The 22111-nt window shown below is 44.1% G+C and overlaps 1 protein-coding gene across 1 annotated transcript; it reads right to left on the bottom strand.

Moving 5' to 3' along the window:
* Window positions 1–1478: 1478 nt before the first annotated feature.
* On the bottom strand, window positions 1479–7120 carry LOC134876883 (NLR family CARD domain-containing protein 3-like). Its single transcript, XM_063902104.1, is given in 13 exon segments — window positions 1479–1875; window positions 1878–2221; window positions 2377–2423; window positions 2833–3006; window positions 3165–3338; window positions 3430–3922; window positions 3925–5232; window positions 5311–5512; window positions 5628–5706; window positions 6214–6318; window positions 6431–6518; window positions 6738–6931; window positions 7018–7120. Coding segments are annotated over 13 exon segments (3522 nt in total). The 5' UTR covers window positions 7107–7120; the 3' UTR covers window positions 1479–1650.
* Between the last annotated feature and the right edge of the window lie 14991 nt (window positions 7121–22111).

Raw genomic sequence — 22111 nt, 5'->3', positions numbered from 1 at the left:
CACACACACACACACACACACACACACACACACACACACACAGCTGTGAGTTTGCAGACTGACGGCTCACTGCTGCCATCATCTGGTCACCAACAGAAACACACTTCATACCACTGAACCTTTCTAATCACTGAGCAGTGATAAGATAATCATGATGTAATTATTCATCAAAGTGGGTGAATGAATATCTTTTGACTTGGCTATCACGTTCCCTTTCTGAAAGGGGGGGTCCCCAATGACCTGATTTAATGCTAACTGCATCACTTTGAGCAATGTAAATATCAACTCCTTGGAGCTTTTCAACGCCTGTTTTTAGCGGTTGCTACCACATCAAGTTGGTGCCCCGTGTGAGGCAAAGTTTACCCAACTGTGCAGTATTAATTCCAGTGTACAATGATCCCATCTTTCATGGTTAACAAAAGTATCGACCAATACCGTTTATTTTCCACATGAAGATGATGCTACTCACATGAAGCTGAAACAGAGACACGTTTACTGCATGAAGTTGTTGAAACCTGTGTTCTTTAACTGTGAATATTTCAAAATGAAGTGTATATTGTTTGTATACTTTACCTGTTAATCATCGATTCAATTCCTATCCTTTTGAATTATTATCTAACGGCGGTCCTCCCACACATTGGAGCCCCATGTGAGGCACAATTCCCAACAGTCCGATATTAAATGAGATATAAAACAGTGGAACTCTGTGAAGTGAGAAAAACACGCATGCTTCTTTCTTACTCGGTGAAATGAAACATTTGGCTCCTGTTACTTTAATGTAAGGCTGATAATATCGTGTACTTTTACTGCAGATCGTTTTTTGAACACACATTTGTACAAATGAGATTTATTCTGTAAAAAGTAAAACAAATGTTGTGGATTTCTGGTTTTTTGTCTGTAAACCTTTATTAAACTTAATTACAATGAACAAACACATTAGCATCCACATGCTGCTCAAACTACACATCATTACTTCACACTAAAGGTGAAAACACAGTTTCTACACAACAAGTTCAGACCTGAGGAGGTTACTGCACACATTTTAGGGAGAGAGAAACACCTTTCTGACAGTAAAGACACAATCAGTGATCCAAATGTTGACCACAGAGAAGCCTCGTCCAACACCAACATTTAAACCACAGGACAGGAAGTGGTCTCCTCCTACAGAGGACACAGAGACACTGAGGAGTCATGAGACCAGAACCTGAACCCAGCACAGAGAGGTTCAGTGAATGTGGTTCTGAAGGTGTGGAGGTGGATCAGTGTGTCAGAGGAGACTCTGTAGAAGGACAGAGAGCCAGCAGGATGATCCAGATATGTTCACTATGTTACTCATACTTCCTTTCATCTCCGTCAAAGCATAAACGGTTCCATCGGCTTCCAAACTCCTCCTGGGCCCATAACCTGTTGGAGCTGCCATCGCTAAAGGGTTACAAATGCCGGTAACAAACGGAGGAAAAACCACACGCAGCCTTCAATCACATTTGGCCTGCAGGAAACACACAGCTCTCCCCGAGCGGCCTGGCCATTTATTGGAATTGCACACCGGTGTGTAGCTCCACCCACAACAGGAAGTAAACAAGAACATTCACATCAGTGTAATTCAACAACAGGATTAGTGAGTGTGATATTAACCAGAGTTAGATTCATTCACCTCCAACATGATCTCCTCCTACAGAGGACACAGAGACACTGAGGAACCATAGCCCAGAACCCAAACCCAAAACAGAGAGGTTCAGTGAATGTGGTTCTGAAGGTGTGGAGGTGGATCAGTGTGTCAGAGGAGACTCTGTAGAAGGACAGAGAGCCAGCAGGATGATCCAGATACACTGCTACTCTACCAGAGGAGGGGGAGGAGGAGGAGGAGGAGGAGGAGGAGGTAATGTCTGTTCTCTCTTATTGTGCCTGACAGAGTAACGTCCAGCAGAGCAGCTCAGACTCCAGGACTGATCATTATGTCCAAACACACAGTCCTCACTGCGTCCTCTCCTGCTGATTCCTCTGTAAGTCACTGATATATAAACCCCTCCTCTCCACTCGACCTCCCAGTAACAGCGACCAGTCAGAGCTTCTCTACACATCAGCTGACACCAGTAGTCGAACCTCTCTGGATGATCAGGATATGGCTGCTTCTCTCTCACATGTGTCACCTTCCTGTTGTCATCAGACAGTTTGAGTTCTCTGTGAGCTGTGTTTGAGTCCAGAGAGAGTCCACAGGAGTCTGAAGAGAGACACAGACAGCAGTTCATCATCAGACACAGTCTCAGTCTGTGTACTGATGTTGTTCATCTCTCTGTGATGAAATGTATAATGTCATCAGATATGTTTTAGTCATTACATCTGAAATGGAAACTGACTGATTGAATCCACACTTACACTTCCTCACACCTGGTTTTAACCTCTGCTCTCCACCATGGTCCAGCCTGGAGGAAGAAACACAGTCAGGATGATTTACTATCCAACATGAGTCCAGCTGCTGCTCAACATGGAGCAGAGCTCTGTCAGTGGGTCAGAGAAGCAGGAAGTAAACTAAAGTAAATGCTCCTGATAGAAGTGAAATGGTTTGAGAGTAAATCAATATTATACCAATAAAAAACAAAAACTAAATGATCTTAAGCGATCTCAGGATATTCATAGATGTTCTAAGATGAATTGAAAGACAGAAGAAGGCATGACATGGACAAGTAAATATTATTGAGCAAAGATTTCAACCCCTTTAAATTACTCGTTACAAGTATGAACTCAGAATAATGTTAAGCATGAAACTGTTGCTTTGCTTTTACAGTTATTCTATCATAAGGACTCTAATACACACATGATGTCTGTCCTTACCTGAGGGTCTCCAGTCTCCAGAGGGGATCCTCCAGTCCAGCAGACAGCAGCTTCTCTCCTGAGTCTCCTGGATGATTGTAGCTCAGGTCCAGCTCTCTCAGATGGGAGGGGTTGGAGCTCAGAGCTGAAGCCAGAGAAACACAGCCTTCCTCTGAGACCAGACAGCCTGACAGACTGGAACCAGGGAATACAGGTGAGATGTGAGGAACAACTTGGTGCTTTAAAACTAAAGAATAAACAAACCAATGATGAACATCTTCAATAAGGTGAACCAAAAGCAGGATAAGCAGGTTTGAAAGGTTAAACTGTTTAAAAGAAAGCTGTGCTCTGACCTGAGAGTCTCCAGTTCACAGTGAGGACTCTGCAGTCCAGCAGACAGCAGCTTCACTCCTGAATCCTGCAGGTCGTTGTGACTCAGGTCCAGCTCTCTCAGACTAGAGGACTGGGAGCTGAGGACTGAGGACAGAGCTGCACAGCTTCTCTCTGACAGGTTACAGTCACTCAGCCTGGGGAAGGATTAACAATAAACAGATCAAACTGTTTTATTCTCATGTCTTAAACTGATCATAGTTATTGGTTGTTTCTATATCCACTCACAGAGCTTTGTTGGAGGCTTTGACCACTGGCAGCAGCCTCAGGAGAGCCTCCTCTGAAGCAGAGTATTTCTGCAGGTCAAACACGTCCAGATCTTCTCCTGATGACAGTAAGATGAAGACCAGAGCTGACCACTGAGCAGGAGACAGATCATCTGTGGAGAGACTTCCTGAACTCAGGGACTGTTGGATCTGCTCCACCAGAGAACGATCCTTCAGTTCATTCAGACAGTGGAACAGGTTGATGCTCCTCTCTGGAGACAGATCCTCTTCTATCTTCTTCTTGATGTACTGGACTGTTTTCTGATTGGTCTCTGAGCTACTTCCTGTCTGTGTCAGCAGCCCTCGTAGGAGTTTCTGATTGGTCTGCAGAGAAAGACCCAGGAGGAAGCGGAGGAACAAGTCCAGGTGTCCGTTTGGACTCTGTAAGGCCTGGTCCACAGCTCTCTGGTAGAGATGTGTTAGTTTAGGTTTGTCTCTGAAGACTTTGGTCCGCCTGAGGTTGTTGGTTCTTCTGACAGCAGGATGACTCCAGACTTGATGAAGGTCAGATGGACATGAAGAGCAGCCAGAAACTCCTGAAGGCTCAGATGGACGAAGCAGAACACCTGGTCCTGGTACAGTCCTCTCTCCTCTCTAAAGACCTGTGTGAACACTCCTGAGTACACTGAGGCTGCTCTGATATCGATGCCACACTCTGTCAGGTCGGACTCATAGAAGATCAGGTGGCCTTTCTGCAGCTGCTCAAAAGCCAGTTTTCCCAGAGACTCCATCATCTCCCTGCTCTCTGGACTCCAGTGTGGATCTGTCTCAGCTCCTCCATCATACTTGATGTTCTTCACTTTGGACTGAACCACCAGGAAGTGGATGTACATCTCAGTCAGGGTCTTGGGCAGCTCTCCTCCCTCTCTGGTCTTCAGCAGCTCCTCCAGAACTGTAGCAGAGATCCAGCAGAAGACTGGGATGTGGCACATGATGTGGAGGCTTCGTGAGGTCTTGATGTGGGAGATGATGGTGCCGGCCTGCTCCTGATCTCTGAACCTCTTCCTGAAGTACTCCTCCTTCTGGGGGTCAGTGAACCCTCGGACCTCTGTCACCATGTCCACACACTCAGGAGGGATCTGATTGGCTGCTGCAGGTCGTGTGGTTATCCAGAGGCGAGCAGAGGGAAGCAGCTTCCCCCTGATGAGGTTTGTCAGCAGCACATCCACTGAGGTGGACTCTGTGACATCAGTCAGGACCTCAGTGTTGTGGAAGTCCAGAGGAAGTCGACACTCATCCAGACCGTCAAAGATGAACACAACCGGGAACTGATCAAAGCTGCAGATTCCTGCGTCTCTGGTTTCAGGGAAGAAGTGATGAACAAGTCCCACCAAGCTGTACTGGTTCTCTCCCAGCACATTCAGCTCTCTGAAGGTGAATGGGAATGTGAACTGGATGTCCTGGTGGGCTTTGCCTTCAGCCCAGTCCAGAGTGAACTTCTGAGTTAGGACTGTTTTCCCAATGCCAGCCACTCCCTTTGTCAGCACTGCTCTGATTGGTGCATCTCTTCCAGGTGAGGCTTTAAAGAGCTCTTCTTGTCTGATGGGGGTTTCTGGTCTGTCTGGTTTCCTGGATGCTGTTTCAATCTGTCTGACCTCATGTTCCTCATTGACCTCTGCAGCCCCCCCCTCTGTGATGTAGAGCTCTGTGTAGATCTGGTTCAGAAGGGTTGGGTTTCCTGCTTTAGCAATGCCCTCAAACACACACTGGAACTTCTCCTTCAGGGAGGACTTGAGTTTACGCTGACAGACTGCAGCTCTGGTTCCTGGAAGGAGTAAATGATAGATGGAATTAGAGAGAGGATGTTTCCCCATTTCATGTTGAATCTGTTAGATCCTCTTACTGCTCTGCAGACGCTCAGCCAGCTCCTCCTGCTTCATGCTCCTCAGGAAGTGCAGTGTGATGTTCACAAATGCCTCTCTGCTGCTCCTCTGCTCCTCATCCTCCCTCTGACTCTCTGAGCTTTGTGGGTAATCTGAACTCAGTACTCTCTGGATCTTCTTCAGCTCGTCCTCCACAAATCTGCTGATGTTCTCCTGGAGCAGCTGGAACAGAATCAGATGTAGAGGTTAACTGGTAGAAGTCAACATCAGCTGCTTCTCTACTGAGTGTGTGTCTGCTGGAGTCAGCAGGAGGAGCTGTGCTGGTTCATTTACTCACCATAAATATGGAGTCCAGGTCAGTGTGATGCTGCTGGGCAGACTGACCCCTGGGGGCCTTTAGTCTCTGCAGATGGACTCTGTTAAGCACACACACACACACACACACACACACACACACACACACACACACACACACACACACACACACACACACACACACACACACACACACACACACACACACACGATGAACTCAGGTAGAAACACAATTAATTGGTAACACTTATCGGACAGTGAGACGCCCCTCCCATGAGTTTGCTTTTGATCAGGGGGTCCATCTTTAAAACCAACAGGTAGAAACAGAAGAGTCTGTTCTCTGCACACACAGAGCTTCACTGTCAATCTGTTGATTCAGGTTGTTAATTAATGCAGATACTGGTGCATGTAGTTAACAGCTTGTCTCTAAATCTCCTCAGACAGCCGGGTCTTCATCACCTGTGCAGACGCATGAAGTGAGGCCCATTGTTCTCACACATTCTCCAACAGACAGCTGTTTGTGGATTTAAAGGTGAGACTAAATGAATACCTCAAGAAGTTTCAAACCTCATCTCAGGAAACTCTGACAAACACAGACATATTCTTACCTCTGATCAGCTGAGGGGGCTCCATCTTTGAAGCGAATACGGTCATCCATAGACTGGTCACTCTTCAAGGACACACCGCTGGGTCCAGGTCTCTCATGCTGGATCCTGATAGAAACACACACCCTGATGAATGCAGTAGCACACTGAAGACCAGCTGAAAATAATGTTGGCTTTGAATGTTGAAATACGAACATCAAACCTGAAGGATAATTATTACCTCTGATCAGCTGAGGGGGGTCCACCTTTGAAGCGAATACGGTCATCCATAGACTGGTCACTCTTCAAGGACACACAGCTGGGTCCAGGTCTCTCATGCAGGTCCTGTTCCAGATACAGGCACACCCTGATGAATGCAGTAGCACACTGAAGACCAGCTGAAAATAATGTTGGCTTTGAATGTTGAAATACGAACATCAAACCTGAAGGATAATTATTACCTCTGATCAGCTGAGGGGGTCCACCTTTGAAGCGAATACGTCCATCCATAGACTGGTCACTCTTCAAGGACACACAGCTGGGTCCAGGTCCAGCTTCAGGTCCTGTTCCAGATACAGGAACAGGTTTAGGTCCACATCCAGGTCCAGGATCTGGTCCAGATCCTAGTCTAGGTTTAGGCCCAGGAACAGGTTTAGGCCTAGGAACAGGTTTAGGTCCAGGTCCAGATCCAGGTCCAGTTCTTGGTCCAGGTCCAGATCCAGCAGAATGTGGTGTCTCTGGGCTGGAACACAGCACACAGAGCTTTGAGTGAATAATGAGAGCTGAGCTGTGGCATGGAGCAGAGTCATGGACAGGTGGAGATCTCACCTCTGAGCTTTGGTCTGGCTGTCCTGTTCCCCACACAGAGAGCCTTTAGAGGGGGGGGCTCCCTCCTCTCGGTCCTCACACTGATCCATAGCAGAGCCCCCACCTTCACACAAACACAACAGCATGCTCAATCATTAGAACCCTGACCCTAACCCACAGAATGAGGGACAAACAACTCATCGTCTCTACGAGCGTAACGCTGACCCTGAAGTCCTCTGACCTCAGGTCAGTATTTCCTGCAGATCTGTTTTCCTGATCACATCACACTGCTTCAAGACGTACCATCAGGCTGAATTTCAGCTTCCTCCAAACTCAGTGTTCCTTTATGATATGAAGTCCTTTTTATCAGCTGGTAATCAGTAATAGGCTGCTTGTAAAGGTCAGACTCTGAACTCTGCTCTCTACCTGAGGAACACTGGCTGTAAACATGTTGATCCATTTCAAAGGGACTGAATGAGCTGACCCTTGGTACTGCAACAAAACCTCTAACAATAAAACTAACGACACACAATTCCTGACAACAAGATAAAGTTGAACAGAAACACAACAGCTATCTTCTGCTGTCACTGACAACATGCAGCGAGACAGGAGGATACAACCCTATGGGAACTGTATTTGTTAGTAGGGCGACTACAGCCGACTACAGCAGCAGCAGGAAGGCTGAACTTGAACCAGAGGGAGGAGAAAACAGCTAAAGCCTTCTGAACTAGACTAACCCTAACTCTAATCCTCTGATCTGAAGTCAACATGTCCTGCAGCTCCGTTGTATCTCATCATGCTGTTTCTATGTTCTGCTCATAGAGACGTACCATCAGGCTGAATTTCAGCCTCCTCCAAACTCAGTGTTCCTTTATGATAGGAAGTCCTTTTTATCAGCTGGTAATCAGTAATAGGCTGCTTGTAAAGGTCAGACTCTGAACTCTGCTCTCTACCTGAGGAACACTGGCTGTAAACATGTTACTAAAAACTAACCCAAAGTGAGCTGATACCAGAATCAGAATCCCTTTATTCATCCCACAGAGGGGAAATGTTCCTTAGTACAGCAGAAAGAGTCAAAGACAGCTTAATGTCACACCGAGATACTAATGATATAAATATATATATACAGTATACAAGAATCACAGAATTTACAAAATACACAAAAATCGGCCTCAGAAACGTAAAGTCAACATGTCCTGCAGCTCTGTACATTCCAGCTTCCTCCAAACTGATCTGCTGATGTTCCTCTGGAGTTCTGTCTGGTATCAGAACTCATGAGCACAGCAGCAGCTCTACTGTTGTCAGTTTAGCAGCGGCTGACACACACATGATGAAACTGTTCTTACCTTCTGATGCTGAAGATAATCTGCATCAAGCTGCTGAGAGAAGGTGAGATGAACCAGCAGCTCCGAGCAGAGACAGAACCAACATGTAGCTCCCAGCAGGAGGTCTCCACAGCTCTGCTGGTTCACATACAGTCTAACTCTCTGTGTTCCTCTGCAGCTGAACTATGATCTCAGAGCTCCTCTGAACTCTGGAACCAACAACCTGGAGCAACTCAAGTCAAACATTAACAGCATCAAACTCTCTCCTCTGGATCCTGAAGGCCTGCAGGTACAGTTTGATCAAGTCAAACATTAACAGCACAATAGGTGTAAACTCATATTAAGGAAACACACACACACACACACACACACACAGACGGACCGGACGAAGACTTGGCTTTGCTGACCCCTGACCCCTATAACATTACATCAGCAAGCCTCTGAAATTCGGATGCTACTCAGAAGGTGAATCCCTGCTGAGGCAGAATGAAGAGAGTCTGAGTGAATGCACTGCACAGTATTTCCATGTTTTCTACATCACTAAATAAGAAGTATATTCACTTGCTTCTCAGAGAGCGAAGCTAACAGAACAGTGAAGGAGCTTTTCTGCACTTCTCAGACAACATGCACGGAGCAGAAATGAAGTGGAAACTCTTCAAGGTTTCCTCGTATCGAGCACGCTGAGCTGTTTCTGCCGAGCGTCATTTGTAGTCCAAGGACTCTGGACAGCACAATAGAGGAGCTCGTGGTATTAATACATCAGAAACCTCCTCTGTGTTGAGCAGAACCTTCTACACATTACCAAAACTCAGTCAGACATGTGAGGAGTCTTTAGTAACTTCTGGATAACAGGAATTAAAATAGAGTTCTATGGGGTGAGTTTAGCGGGGAGTTTACAGTGACGGATGGGCCTTGATTAGGGCCAGATGAAGGAGTTAGAATAATGAGGAAATAGTGGGACATTTTTAAAGCAGAACGACTGAACCTTTTACCCGGGGCTCCTCCCGAGTACATGTTGAATATACTAATTATATGTCAGCAGCCGGAGTGAAGTGCTCTTCCTTTGTGGCGACAGCTCTGTTTTGATGAATGCATAATGACTGTAATTATGTGAGGAAAACGGTGATGAAGAATAAACATCCTTCAGAGTGAAGTTACAAAAGCCACCCTGATGCTCCCCGCCAGAGATGATCCCGCACAGTGTGACAGAGATACCCTGTTGTGTGAGGATCAGGTGAAGGGATATCGATCATTGTGCAAACTGTGTCCGGAAAACGTTCTATACTTATTGCTATGGAATATTTTGTGTAAGCTTGTGACCTTTCGCTTAGGCCAGTGACCTCTTCACACACGTGACCATCGGTCTCCTCACAGCTGCTTGTGTACTGCTTGTTTTCAAGTTAGCCAGTTGTGTCCTTCCTCTCTGTCCTCCTCTGGCATAGGCTAACGGCCCTGCAGGTGCTGTTATCTTCGTTAAGGGGGGGCAGCCTGGGCTTCCGAAGCCTTGTTGTTCCCACAGTGGGTAAACTCTCGCACCTGTACTAAGATTGGCTTTATTGTTTAGGCACAGCTAGCTCCAGTTTATCTGGCCCCAGATGCTCCGGTAAACACCTTCTGTGTGACGTAGATGACAGGTTAAGTTAGACGTGTTGTCCTAGATTGTTTAGTCGGCTGCTCTGAGAATGTTGATTATCCATTCTGAACTAGTTAAAACCTCCTCCTATCCCTGAGATCTTCAGGGTTGGTTTGGCAACCGCTGTGGCAACTCGTGTCTACAGTAGATGTCTTGTCAATTCTCCGGCCGTAACTCAGAATAAACCCAACAGTTCTTTGCCATCAAGTTCCTGCTCTCCAGCGTCTCTCTGTTTCGTCTCCATTGCTTCAGAAGTTTCCACCACACTTGTAGTTTGAAACAGCAAATGCATTTTAAAATCCCAACACTTGCATGAGTTTTGAACGAACATACACCCTCCATCAACCATCAGCCGGACCCGGTCAATGCCCCATCCCCAGTGTTGGGTCATTGAAGTTCAGGTTTGTTGTTGAAACACACAGAGACGTCACGGTACAGCTATCTCATATTATTTAGCCCACTTAAACGGAGCATGAGTTTAATCTCTAGCTCTTGTCCTAATGTTCAGCTTGGACTGCCAGACAGAAGGAGTTGTATGAAGCTGTCGTGGCTTCTGTGATTCTGACGGTGGTTGGTTCATATTGGATTGGCCACGAGCCTTCACTCACCTATTATAAGTGGTTAACCTTAAGGGCCGACACTGGTGTTATGCTGTACCACATCGCCTGTCACTGGATAATGAGCTGCAATAAACCACACTTTAACATTTATAGATGTAATGTATTACATTTTGGAAGTAACCTGCCCAACACGGCCCACAATGCACCGGGCTCAGCGGTCTTTTAGTCACACTGATTGACGGAGATGAGCCCACATCGACCGCTCAGCTGCCTGTCTCACTTTCATTATGCATTCTTCTTCCATCAGTAAAATACCACCTCGTTTAAAAGATGACGGCAGCGTAGCCAGAGAAGGATAAAGATGAACGTCTCAATATTAACATCATATCTCATCTGTCACGGCTCCTGTAGAAGACTCTCGCTCACCTGATTAGCTCTCCTCACATCAGGTACATGTTCCATCTGCTGGTCTAATGTGATTGGTGCGCACTGTCCATGTGCAATTACGCGGAGAAGACCCACCGCTGTCTCTTTAATTAAATCAGACGACAGCAGGCCTCCACAAACTTTCTCCTCCTCTTCGCATCACTGAACGCTGATGTGTTTGTTAACTTGAAAACACATCGGAGTCCGAGCCATGGTGCGAAACAAAGACTAGAGGACTTTGCTTTTGCCGTTAGATTAGAAAATAGTAATGAGACCAAGGTGACGTCTTTAAGTGTCTGTCCGACCAACAGTCCGACACCCAAAGACATTCACTTTATTAACCTCTGTGACAAATAACCCAGAACATGTGTTTTTGCTTTAAAAAAAGGCTCAATTTAATTAAAAGTTAAACCCTTAAGCCTGCAGAACATTGGGTTTTTGTGCAGTGTGATGAATCACCTTGGAGTTCTTGAGACGATCATAGCAAAACATTTGTATAATTTATTGCACATGTTAAGCACCCCCCCCCCCTTTTGTCCTCTCTCTCCTTGCTGCAGAGGTGCACCTGCTCCTGGCTCCTCCTCTGCTCAGGTGTCTCTGATCTCATCGCCGTATAAAAGGAAGGCCGGAGGAGAAGGAGTGGCTCTGTGACACTCTGCTGGATTTAGCGCTCTGTTTTGTCATGCCTTTTTGTCTATGCTCTTAGTATGGCAGACCTGGCAGCCCAGAGTTCAGTTCATGCATTTTTTTTTTCAGTTCAGGGAGGGGGAGTTCTGGATCCTAGGGCCCCTGGTGTGGCCGGCTCAGGCTTCCTCCGTTTCTTGTGGATCACAACTTGAGCCAAAAATGAATGTGTCCTTCATGCTGTGGCCGTAACACAGTCTGTATAACATTGGACATGGTCCCAGTTACAATTGGTTGATGTACTGTTTAGAAATCCTGTTGAATTATTATTATTATTGTTGTTATTATTATTATTATTATTATTATTATTATTGTTATTATTATTGTTGTTATTATTATTATTATTGTTGTCATTATTATTATTGTTGTTGTTATTATTATTATTATTGTTATTATTATTATTGTTATTATTATTATTGTTGTTATTATTATTATTATTGTTATTATTATTATTGTTATTGTTATTATTATTATTATTATTGTTATTATTATTATTGTTGTTGTTATTATTATTGTTGTTGTTATTATTATTATTATTGTTGTTATTATTATTATTATTGTTGTCATTATTATTATTGTTGTTGTTATTATTATTATTATTGTTGTTATTATTGTTATTATTATTATTGTTGTTGTTATTATTGTTGTTATTATTGTTGTTGTTATTATTGTTGTTATTATTGTTATTATTATTGTTGTTATTATTATTGTTGTTATTGTTGTTATTTTTGTTGTTAGTCTCTGTCCTGTTCCTGTTCTGTTTAAACTGTGTACAACATTTAAAAACAGATATCCAAGTAGCACATTTTTTCATAGACTTCTATACAATCTGACTTCCTCCTGGGGAGTCGCCCTCTGCTGGACAGGCTGGATGTCCCTGTTGTTTCTTTAATCGAAACCTGCCGTTATCTGACTATTTACAACATTTTTAAAAATCAATTTTCTCGTAGTCGTCTATACAACCTGACTTCTTTTTGGTCTTTGGACTGAAGGTTCGATCTGTTAGGAGGTCCCCCCTTGGTTGAAGTCTTTAAAGAAACGTCCCCATGGCTCCGTAATCTGTTCAAAACATCCGAAAGTTGCTTTTATTGACAACACTCAGCTGGTTGTTGACACGTGTTCTGCTCCTGATTAGCCCTGCTTTGCATTCCCTCTGCAAAAACACAACTACTTCTGGTCCCTTCTAGTGGCCTTTTTAAAGAAGCCACCCACACGGTGTATTTAGGTCAGGATGTATTTACACAACCAACTGCAGAATTAAGACTGACAATTAATTCTCACAGGGGGAAAATAACAATTTCCTTACAAATCACTACTTATGTAACCTCAGTGTTCATTTCAGCATCAATTCCTCTGCTAATTTTCCCCGTGCATACATTTACTGCTGCAATTAAAGCTGCTTTCAGCCTCCCTTTCATTTGCCCTGCTGCGTCTGTCGGTCTGAGATAAAACACACGAGCGTCAGCCTGCAGGAACAGCGTGCGCTCATGCTGGAGTAAATTAATCTATGTTAATGATGGATCCTCGGCTCGGGGGGCGCATCTGAAGAGGAGGCAGGGGAGCTTCTTCTTCCCTGTTCTCGGAGGGTTAAAAGCATTAAAGGGTACTTCTGCCTGTGAGCTGATTGAGCAGTTTGACCCTTAAAGTGTTTCAAAGCCACTGCGCTATTTGTTCAAATTATGAGAATGGATTCTGCCGGGAAAGTGAGCTGATTTATTCTCATTGCATTCAGTGAGCAGCGGTCGGATGGATGAGATGCATCTAGCTGTATTTTACCAACATGGAATGAAGTCTTTGTAGAGGAGCAGGATTTACGGGATGTTCATGAAACTAAAAGGTTTATCGAGGATCATTTCATTGTGGATGCTAGATTTATCTTAACTGAATTTCAACTCAAACTGATTATTCAGGCTCTGCAGTCGCTCACTCTGGCTGCAAACTAACGGATAATTGGGAAGATTTCGCAGCCGTTTGAAATGTTTACAGACATAATGTGAGCCTCCCTGACGAGGATACATCACAACGTTACATTAGCCCTGTTTGAAACCAGGACTCAGGCCACACATACACAGCAAAGTGTTAACTAGAATTCACACTGAATTCCAAGAGTGTTTTCACACATCAGCAGACGCTGCGTTACCTATCCTGAGAATTTCACTATTTCTAATCCTCCATTTACAGCTCTATTTTTACTGCTCTCATCAGACGCAGTGATGAGTCCTCCTCCTTTGGACTCCATGAAAAGTCGACCCTCCCTCGAAACCTCAAATAACAAGATTACAAAGTTATGGTTGTGACATCTCTGCAGGCGGGAGCAAAAAAAATGGTCAGACTGGGAGAAATAGTTTGTGGGATTGTGCAAAATAGATTGGTCAATAATTCAGAGCTGTTTAGAGCTGTCTGTGATTAATAATGAGGTCTGTGGTTAATAATGAGGTCTGTGGTTAATAATGAGGTCTGTGGTTTAGAATGAGGTCTGTGGTTAATAGTGAGGTCTGTGGTTAATAGTGAGGTCTGTGGTTAATAGTGAGGTCTGTGGTTAATAGTGAGGTCTGTGGTTAATAATGAGGTCTGTGGTTAATAGTGAGGTCTGTGGTTTAGAATGAGGTCTGTGGTTAATAGTGAGGTCTGTGGTTAATAGTGAGGTCTGTGGTTAATAGTGAGGTCTGTGGTTAATAGTGAGGTCTGTGGTTAATAATGAGGTCTGTGGTTAATAATGAGGTCTGTGGTTAATAGTGAGGTCTGTGGTTAATAATGAGGTCTGTGGTTAATAGTGAGGTCTGTGGTTAATAGTGAGGTATGTGGTTAATAATGAGGTCTGTGGTTAATAATGAGGTCTGTGGTTAATAATGAGGTCTGTGGTTATAATGAGGTCTGTGGTTAATAGTGAGGTCTGTGGTTAATAGTGAGGTCTGTGGTTAATAATGAGGTCTGTGGTTAATAGTGAGGTCTGTGGTTAATAGTGAGGTATGTGGTTAATAATGAGGTCTGTGGTTAATAGTGAGGTCTGTGGTTAATAGTGAGGTCTGTGGTTAATAATGAGGTCTGTGGTTAATAGTGAGGTCTGTGGTTAATAATGAGGTCTGTGGTTAATAGTGAGGTCTGTGGTTAATAGTGAGGTATGTGGTTAATAATGAGGTCTGTGGTTAATAGTGAGGTCTGTGGTTAATAATGAGGTACGTGGTTAATAATGAGGTCTGTGGTTAATAATGAGGTCTGTGGTTAATAATGAGGTCTGTGGTTAATAATGAGGTCTGTGGTTAATAGTGAGGTATGTGGTTAATAATGAGGTCTGTGGTTAATAATGAGGTCTGTGGTTAATAGTGAGGTATGTGGTTAATAGTGAGGTATGTGGTTAATAATGAGGTCTGTGGTTAATAGTGAGGTCTGTGGTTAATAGTGAGGTCTGTGGTTAATAGTGAGGTCTGTGGTTAATAGTGAGGTCTGTGGTTAATAATGAGGTCTGTGGTTAATAATGAGGTCTGTGGTTAATAGTGAGGTCTGTGGTTAATAGTGAGGTCTGTGGTTAATAGTGAGGTCTGTGGTTAATAGTGAGGTCTGTGGTTAATAGTGAGGTCTGTGGTTAATAATAAGGTCTGTGGTTAATAGTGAGGTCTGTGGTTAATAGTGAGGTCTGTGGTTAATAGTGAGGTATGTGGTTAATAGTGAGGTCTGTGGTTAATAGTGAGGTCTGTGGTTAATAGTGAGGTCTGTGGTTAATAATGAGGTCTGTGGTTAATAATGAGGTCTGTGGTTAATAGTGAGGTCTGTGGTTAATAATGAGGTCTGTGGTTAATAATGAGGTCTGTGGTTAATAATGAGGTCTGTGGTTAATAGTGAGGTCTGTGGTTAATAGTGAGGTCTGTGGTTAATAGTGAGGTCTGTGGTTAATAGTGAGGTCTGTGGTTAATAATGAGGTCTGTGGTTAATAGTGAGGTCTGTGGTTAATAGTGAGGTCTGTGGTTAATAGTGAGGTCTGTGGTTAATAGTGAGGTCTGTGGTTGATAATGAGGTCTGTGGTTAATAGTGAGGTCTGTGGTTAATAGTGAGGTCTGTGGTTAATAGTGAGGTCTGTGGTTAATAGTGAGGTCTGTGGTTAATAGTGAGGTCTGTGGTTAATAATGAGGTCTGTGGTTAATAGTGAGGTCTGTGGTTAATAGTGAGGTCTGTGGTTAATAGTGAGGTATGTGGTTAATAATGAGGTCTGTGGTTAATAGTGAGGTCTGTGGTTAATAATGAGGTCTGTGGTTAATAGTGAGGTATGTGGTTAATAGTGAGGTCTGTGGTTAATAATGAGGTCTGTGGTTAATAGTGAGGTCTGTGGTTAATAATGAGGTCTGTGGTTAATAATGAGGTCTGTGGTTAATAATGAGGTCTGTGGTTAATAATGAGGTCTGTGGTTAATAATGAGGGATGTGGTTAATAATGAGGTCTGTGGTTAATAATGAGGTATGTGGTTAATAGTGAGGTATGTGGTTAATAATGAGGTCTGTGGTTAATAGTGAGGTCTGTGGTTAATAGTGAGGTCTGTGGTTGATAATGAGGTCTGTGGTTAATAGTGAGGTCTGTGGTTAATAGTGAGGTCTGTGGTTAATAGTGAGGTCTGTGGTTAATAGTGAGGTCTGTGGTTAATAGTGAGGTATGTGGTTAATAATGAGGTCTGTGGTTAATAGTGAGGTCTGTGGTTAATAGTGAGGTCTGTGGTTAATAGTGAGGTCTGTGGTTAATAGTGAGGTCTGTGGTTAATAGTGAGGTCTGGGGTTAATAGTGAGGTCTGTGGTTAATAATGAGGTCTGGGGTTAATAGTGAGGTCTGTGGTTAATAATGAGGTCTGTGGTTAATAATGAGGTCTGGGGTTAATAGTGAGGTCTGTGGTTAATAAAGGACTACGTGAGTAGAGACCCCACTGGTGGATGTAGAAACGGTGGAACATAAGACTACACCAAATCACCTCTTAACGAGAAAGGAGCAGACGGCTGGTTTATCTTTAGACTCTCTCAGTGTGCGTCCTCTAATTTGTATTATGTTACCCTGTCTGTCTGTCGAGGTGTGCATCGAGTCGTTAAAAAGCTTGTTATGAACTTTTTATTGGACTCCAGCGGCTGCAGAGCCTTCAGATAACGAGCAACAGGCCAACTACACCAAGGAACACGAGCTAGAGAGACGCGTCTGTTGATTGAGCCATCATTATGTCAAATCGAATCAGCTGTGTGTGTGTGTGTGTGTGTGTGTGTGTGTGTGTGTGTGTGTGTGTGTGTGTGTGTGTGTGTGTGTGTGTGTGTGTTGCCACCAACCTCTATCATTATATCCTATCAACCAGCTGTCAGTCACCAAGGAGAGCGTATGTATTTATATCTTCATACTGAATAACCGATCAGGGGAGGACTCTTTAAAGTAGAGACACTACATACTGATATACACCTGAACATCAGCAGGAGAGGACTCTTTAAAGTAGAGACACTACATACTGATATACACCTGAACATCAGCAGGAGAGGACTCTTTAAAGTAGAGACTCTACATACTGATATACACCTGAACATCAGCAGGAGAGGACTCTTTAAAGTAGAGACACTACATACTGATATACACCTGAACATCAGCAGGAGAGGACTCTTTAAAGTAGAGACACTACATACTGATATACACCTGAACATCAGCAGGAAAGGACTCTTTAAAGTAGAGACACTACATACTGATATACACCTGAACATCAGCAGGAGAGGACTCTTTAAAGTAGAGACACTACATACTGATATACACCTGAACATCAGCAGGAGAGGACTCTTTAAAGTAGAGACACTACATACTGATATACACCTGAACATCAGCAGGAGAGGACTCTTTAAAGTAGAGACTCTACATACTGATATACACCTGAACATCAGCAGGAGAGGACTCTTTAAAGTAGAGACACTACATACTGATATACACCTGAACATCAGCAGGAGAGGACTCTTTAAAGTAGAGACACTACATACTGATATACACCTGAACATCAGCAGGAGAGGACTCTTTAAAGTAGAGACTCTACATACTGATATACACCTGAACATCAGCAGGAGAGGACTCTTTAAAGTAGAGACACTACATACTGATATACACCTGAACATCAGCAGGAGAGGACTCTTTAAAGTAGAGACACTACATACTGATATACACCTGAACATCAGCAGGAGAGGACTCTTTAAAGTAGAGACTCTACATACTGATATACACCTGAACATCAGCAGGAGAGGACTCTTTAAAGTAGAGACACTACATACTGATATACACCTGAACATCAGCAGGAGAGGACTCTTTAAAGTAGAGACACTACATACTGATATACACCTGAACATCAGCAGGAGAGGACTCTTTAAAGTAGAGACACTACATACTGATATACACCTGAACATCAGCAGGAGAGGACTCTTTAAAGTAGAGACTCTACATACTGATATACACCTGAACATCAGCAGGAGAGGACTCTTTAAAGTAGAGACTCTACATACTGATATACACCTGAACATCAGCAGGAGAGGACTCTTTAAAGTAGAGACACTACATACTGATATACACCTGAACATCAGCAGGAGAGGACTCTTTAAAGTAGAGACACTACATACTGATATACACCTGAACATCAGCAGGAGAGGACTCTTTAAAGTAGAGACTCTACATACTGATATACACCTGAACATCAGCAGGAGAGGACTCTTTAAAGTAGAGACACTACATACTGATATACACCTGAACATCAGCAGGAGAGGACTCTTTAAAGTAGAGACTCTACATACTGATATACACCTGAACATCAGCAGGAGAGGACTCTTTAAAGTAGAGACACTACATACTGATATACACCTGAACATCAGCAGGAGAGGACTCTTTAAAGTAGAGACACTACATACTGATATACACCTGAACATCAGCAGGAGAGGACTCTTTAAAGTAGAGACACTACATACTGATATACACCTGAACATCAGCAGGAGAGGACTCTTTAAAGTAGAGACTCTACATACTGATATACACCTGAACATCAGCAGGAGAGGACTCTTTAAAGTAGAGACTCTACATACTGATATACACCTGAACATCAGCAGGAGAGGACTCTTTAAAGTAGAGATGCTACATACTGATATACACCTGAACATCAGCAGGAGAGGACTCTTTAAAGTAGAGACACTACATACTGATATACACCTGAACATCAGCAGGAGAGGACTCTTTAAAGTAGAGACACTACATACTGATATACACCTGAACATCAGCAGGAGAGGACTCTTTAAAGTAGAGACTCTACATACTGATATACACCTGAACATCAGCAGGAGAGGACTCTTTAAAGTAGAGACTCTACATACTGATATACACCTGAACATCAGCAGGAGAGGACTCTTTAAAGTAGAGACACTACATACTGATATACACCTGAACATCAGCAGGAGAGGACTCTTTAAAGTAGAGACTCTACATACTGATATACACCTGAACATCAGCAGGAGAGGACTCTTTAAAGTAGAGACACTACATACTGATATACACCTGAACATCAGCAGGAGAGGACTCTTTAAAGTAGAGACACTACATACTGATATACACCTGAACATCAGCAGGAGAGGACTCTTTAAAGTAGAGACACTACATACTGATATACACCTGAACATCAGCAGGAGAGGACTCTTTAAAGTAGAGACTCTACATACTGATATACACCTGAACATCAGCAGGAGAGGACTCTTTAAAGTAGAGACACTACATACTGATATACACCTGAACATCAGCAGGAGAGGACTCTTTAAAGTAGAGTGTTTCTGCAGAACATCTCTCTCTCCTGCCACTCCTTTTTTAAAGTTAGCTGCTTCCAATTCATTTCAGCGTCTGACATTAGCTTTGATGGAAGATAACGGAGGCCTCGTTAATCTCTGCCGTCAGTGCAGACATGTTTTGTTAGTAAAGTCGACGGGCCACGGCCAAAGCAGCTCAATAAAACATGAAGTGAATATTCTCTCTGGCCTTGCCTCTCTTATTAAATCAACCTTAAATCATTCGAACAGTAAAACCATGAGGAGAGAGCGGAAGTGACATTACAGAGTTTGCCGACAGTTGGCAGGGAAGTAAAGGAGAGGATATTACGGTTGTTCGTCCTGGCGTGTTTTACTCAGCAGCAGCAGGGGCCCTCACATTGGGAATGAATCTGCAGCTGCAGGGCCACATCTGGAGCTCAGAGGGGACCCTTCACATGTCAGGAGCCTCCACTCGTCTCTGTAGACGCTGATGGAAAGTGTGAAGAGGGGGAGATGCATCTTCAGAAGGAGCCAAGGGGCGACCTTGGAAAAGTGAATAATCGAAGGTCTTCTGTGGTTTGCACAGCAGGGGGGTGGTTTGAAATGAAAATCTGAAGACTGAGGTTCCTCCAACACAGCAGGGGCTGCACAATTAATCCAGATTGTACTAAAATTGCAATATGGACAGCAGTGATTGTTCAAATGATCCAACATATCCCGGCCTAAACAGAATTCTACAGGCTGAACAAGAAATACTTCTTCATGACGAACCTCAAATCACCGTCCATGACCTGCACTGTAAGTGCGGTCCTGTTTGAGTTGTATTTTATTCTCCTTGCTCTTTTATTTATGTATTTAAAGGTCATTATATACTGTGTCTTACTGCTCCCAATGTGTATTCCTGTGGCACTTTTAGTTGCCCTGTGTTGACAGGTGTGGTCCCCCCCCCCCCCCCCATATTCATGATATATTTATTAATGAGAAAACAACTACGGTGCAAAATGATCAAGCCTGTGCAGCCCCCTTAAGACATCAACATAAGTAAAGTGATGCAATAAAACAAACGGCAGATCCTCAAACGGCCACTGGGGGCTTGTTCAAGACCCCCAGGACACATGAAATAAACACATGTACAGAATAGATTAGATATGCTGTAGCATGTGAAGCTTTCAGGGGTCGAGAAGACCTGATAAAGCGCTGCATAAGTACAGTCTGCACCATTTACATCAGCACAACGGAAATGGTCCCAGGTTGAGGTCCCTCGGGTCCATGGTATCAGGGGTTAGGGGTCAGAAGGACTCTTGTTGTAATGATGTGTTTAAAGGTCCCCTATCATGCCACTCTTCAGGTCCATGTATGTGTTTTGTTGCTCCACTAGGTTTCCATGCTTCAATGTTATCCCCTGGTCTCCAGCTGTGTGTGTCTCTCTTTAGTGTCCCCTGGTCTCCAGCTGTGTGTGTCTCTCTTTAGTGTCCCCTGGTCTCCAGCTGTGTGTGTCTCTCTTTAATGTCCCCTGGTCTCCAGCTGTGTGCGTCTCTCTTCAGTGTCCCCTGGTCTCCAGCTGTGTGCGTCTCTCTTTAGTGTCCCCTGGTCTCCAGCTGTGTGTGTCTCTCTTTAGTGTCCCCTGGTCTCCAGCTGTGTGCGTCTCTCTTTAATGTCCCCTGGTCTCCAGCTGTGTGCGTCTCTCTTTAATGTCCCCTGGTCTCCAGCTGTGTGCGTCTCTCTTTAATGTCCCCTGGTCTCCAGCTGTGTGCGTCTCTCTTTAATGTCCCCTGGTCTCCAGCTGTGTGCGTCTCTCTTTAATGTCCCCTGGTCTCCAGCTGTGTGCGTCTCTCTTTAATGTCCCCTGGTCTCCAGCTGTGTGCGTCTCTCTTTCGTGTCCCCTGGTCTCCAGCTGTGTGCGTCTCTCTTTAGTGTCCCCTGGTCTCCAGCTGTGTGCGTCTCTCTTTAGTGTCCCCTGGTCTCCAGCTGTGTGCGTCTCTCTTTAGTGTCCCCTGGTCTCCAGCTGTGTGCAAACTCCTTCATCTCAGTTTGACTTTCAGAATCCGGAACTGAACTGAATGAAGTTTAAGCCGGGTGATATTCGATCCCTAAAATCTGTTAGCATCATAACCGTGATGTTAGCCTTAAACTCAGCTGAGACGTTGATGATCTCATCCGAGCACAACAAATCACAAGCTGACAATGCTCACCACTGCAGTCGAACATGTGAAACACTTGCTGTTAATCCCCCCCCCCCCCCTCAGTGAGTGTGTGACCATGTTTAAATCAGAGCCAGGATCAGGTAGCCTTCAGAGGGTGCAGGAAGCTGAGTGTAGCAAGACCTGTCTCAGACCTGCAAATAACCTGTTACACACAGATTGTTCTCTTTGTGAAGAAACCTCATTAATTCTGTGCCATCCCATAAACTGAACTAAGCCGCCATGCATCATTACTGTAGACCATTCAGACATCTTTAAATGTGAATCACCGGGTTCAAGAATAGTCCCCATCAATGAGAAGCAGCTGTTTGCTGAATGCTGCCAATCAGGGAAACACTGCAAACACCTGATCACACACACACACACACACACACACACACACACACACCCACACACACACACACACACACACACACACACACACACACACACACACACACACACACACACACACACACACACACACACACACACACACACACAGTTTAGCCAACCCAGTCCATCGCGAATTATC

The sequence above is a fragment of the Eleginops maclovinus genome, chromosome 15, assembly GCF_036324505.1.
Source record: "Eleginops maclovinus isolate JMC-PN-2008 ecotype Puerto Natales chromosome 15, JC_Emac_rtc_rv5, whole genome shotgun sequence".
NCBI lineage: Eukaryota > Metazoa > Chordata > Actinopteri > Perciformes > Eleginopidae > Eleginops > Eleginops maclovinus.
Note: the sequence above shows the minus strand (reverse complement) of the source record. Positions and strands in the feature narration are given on the sequence as shown.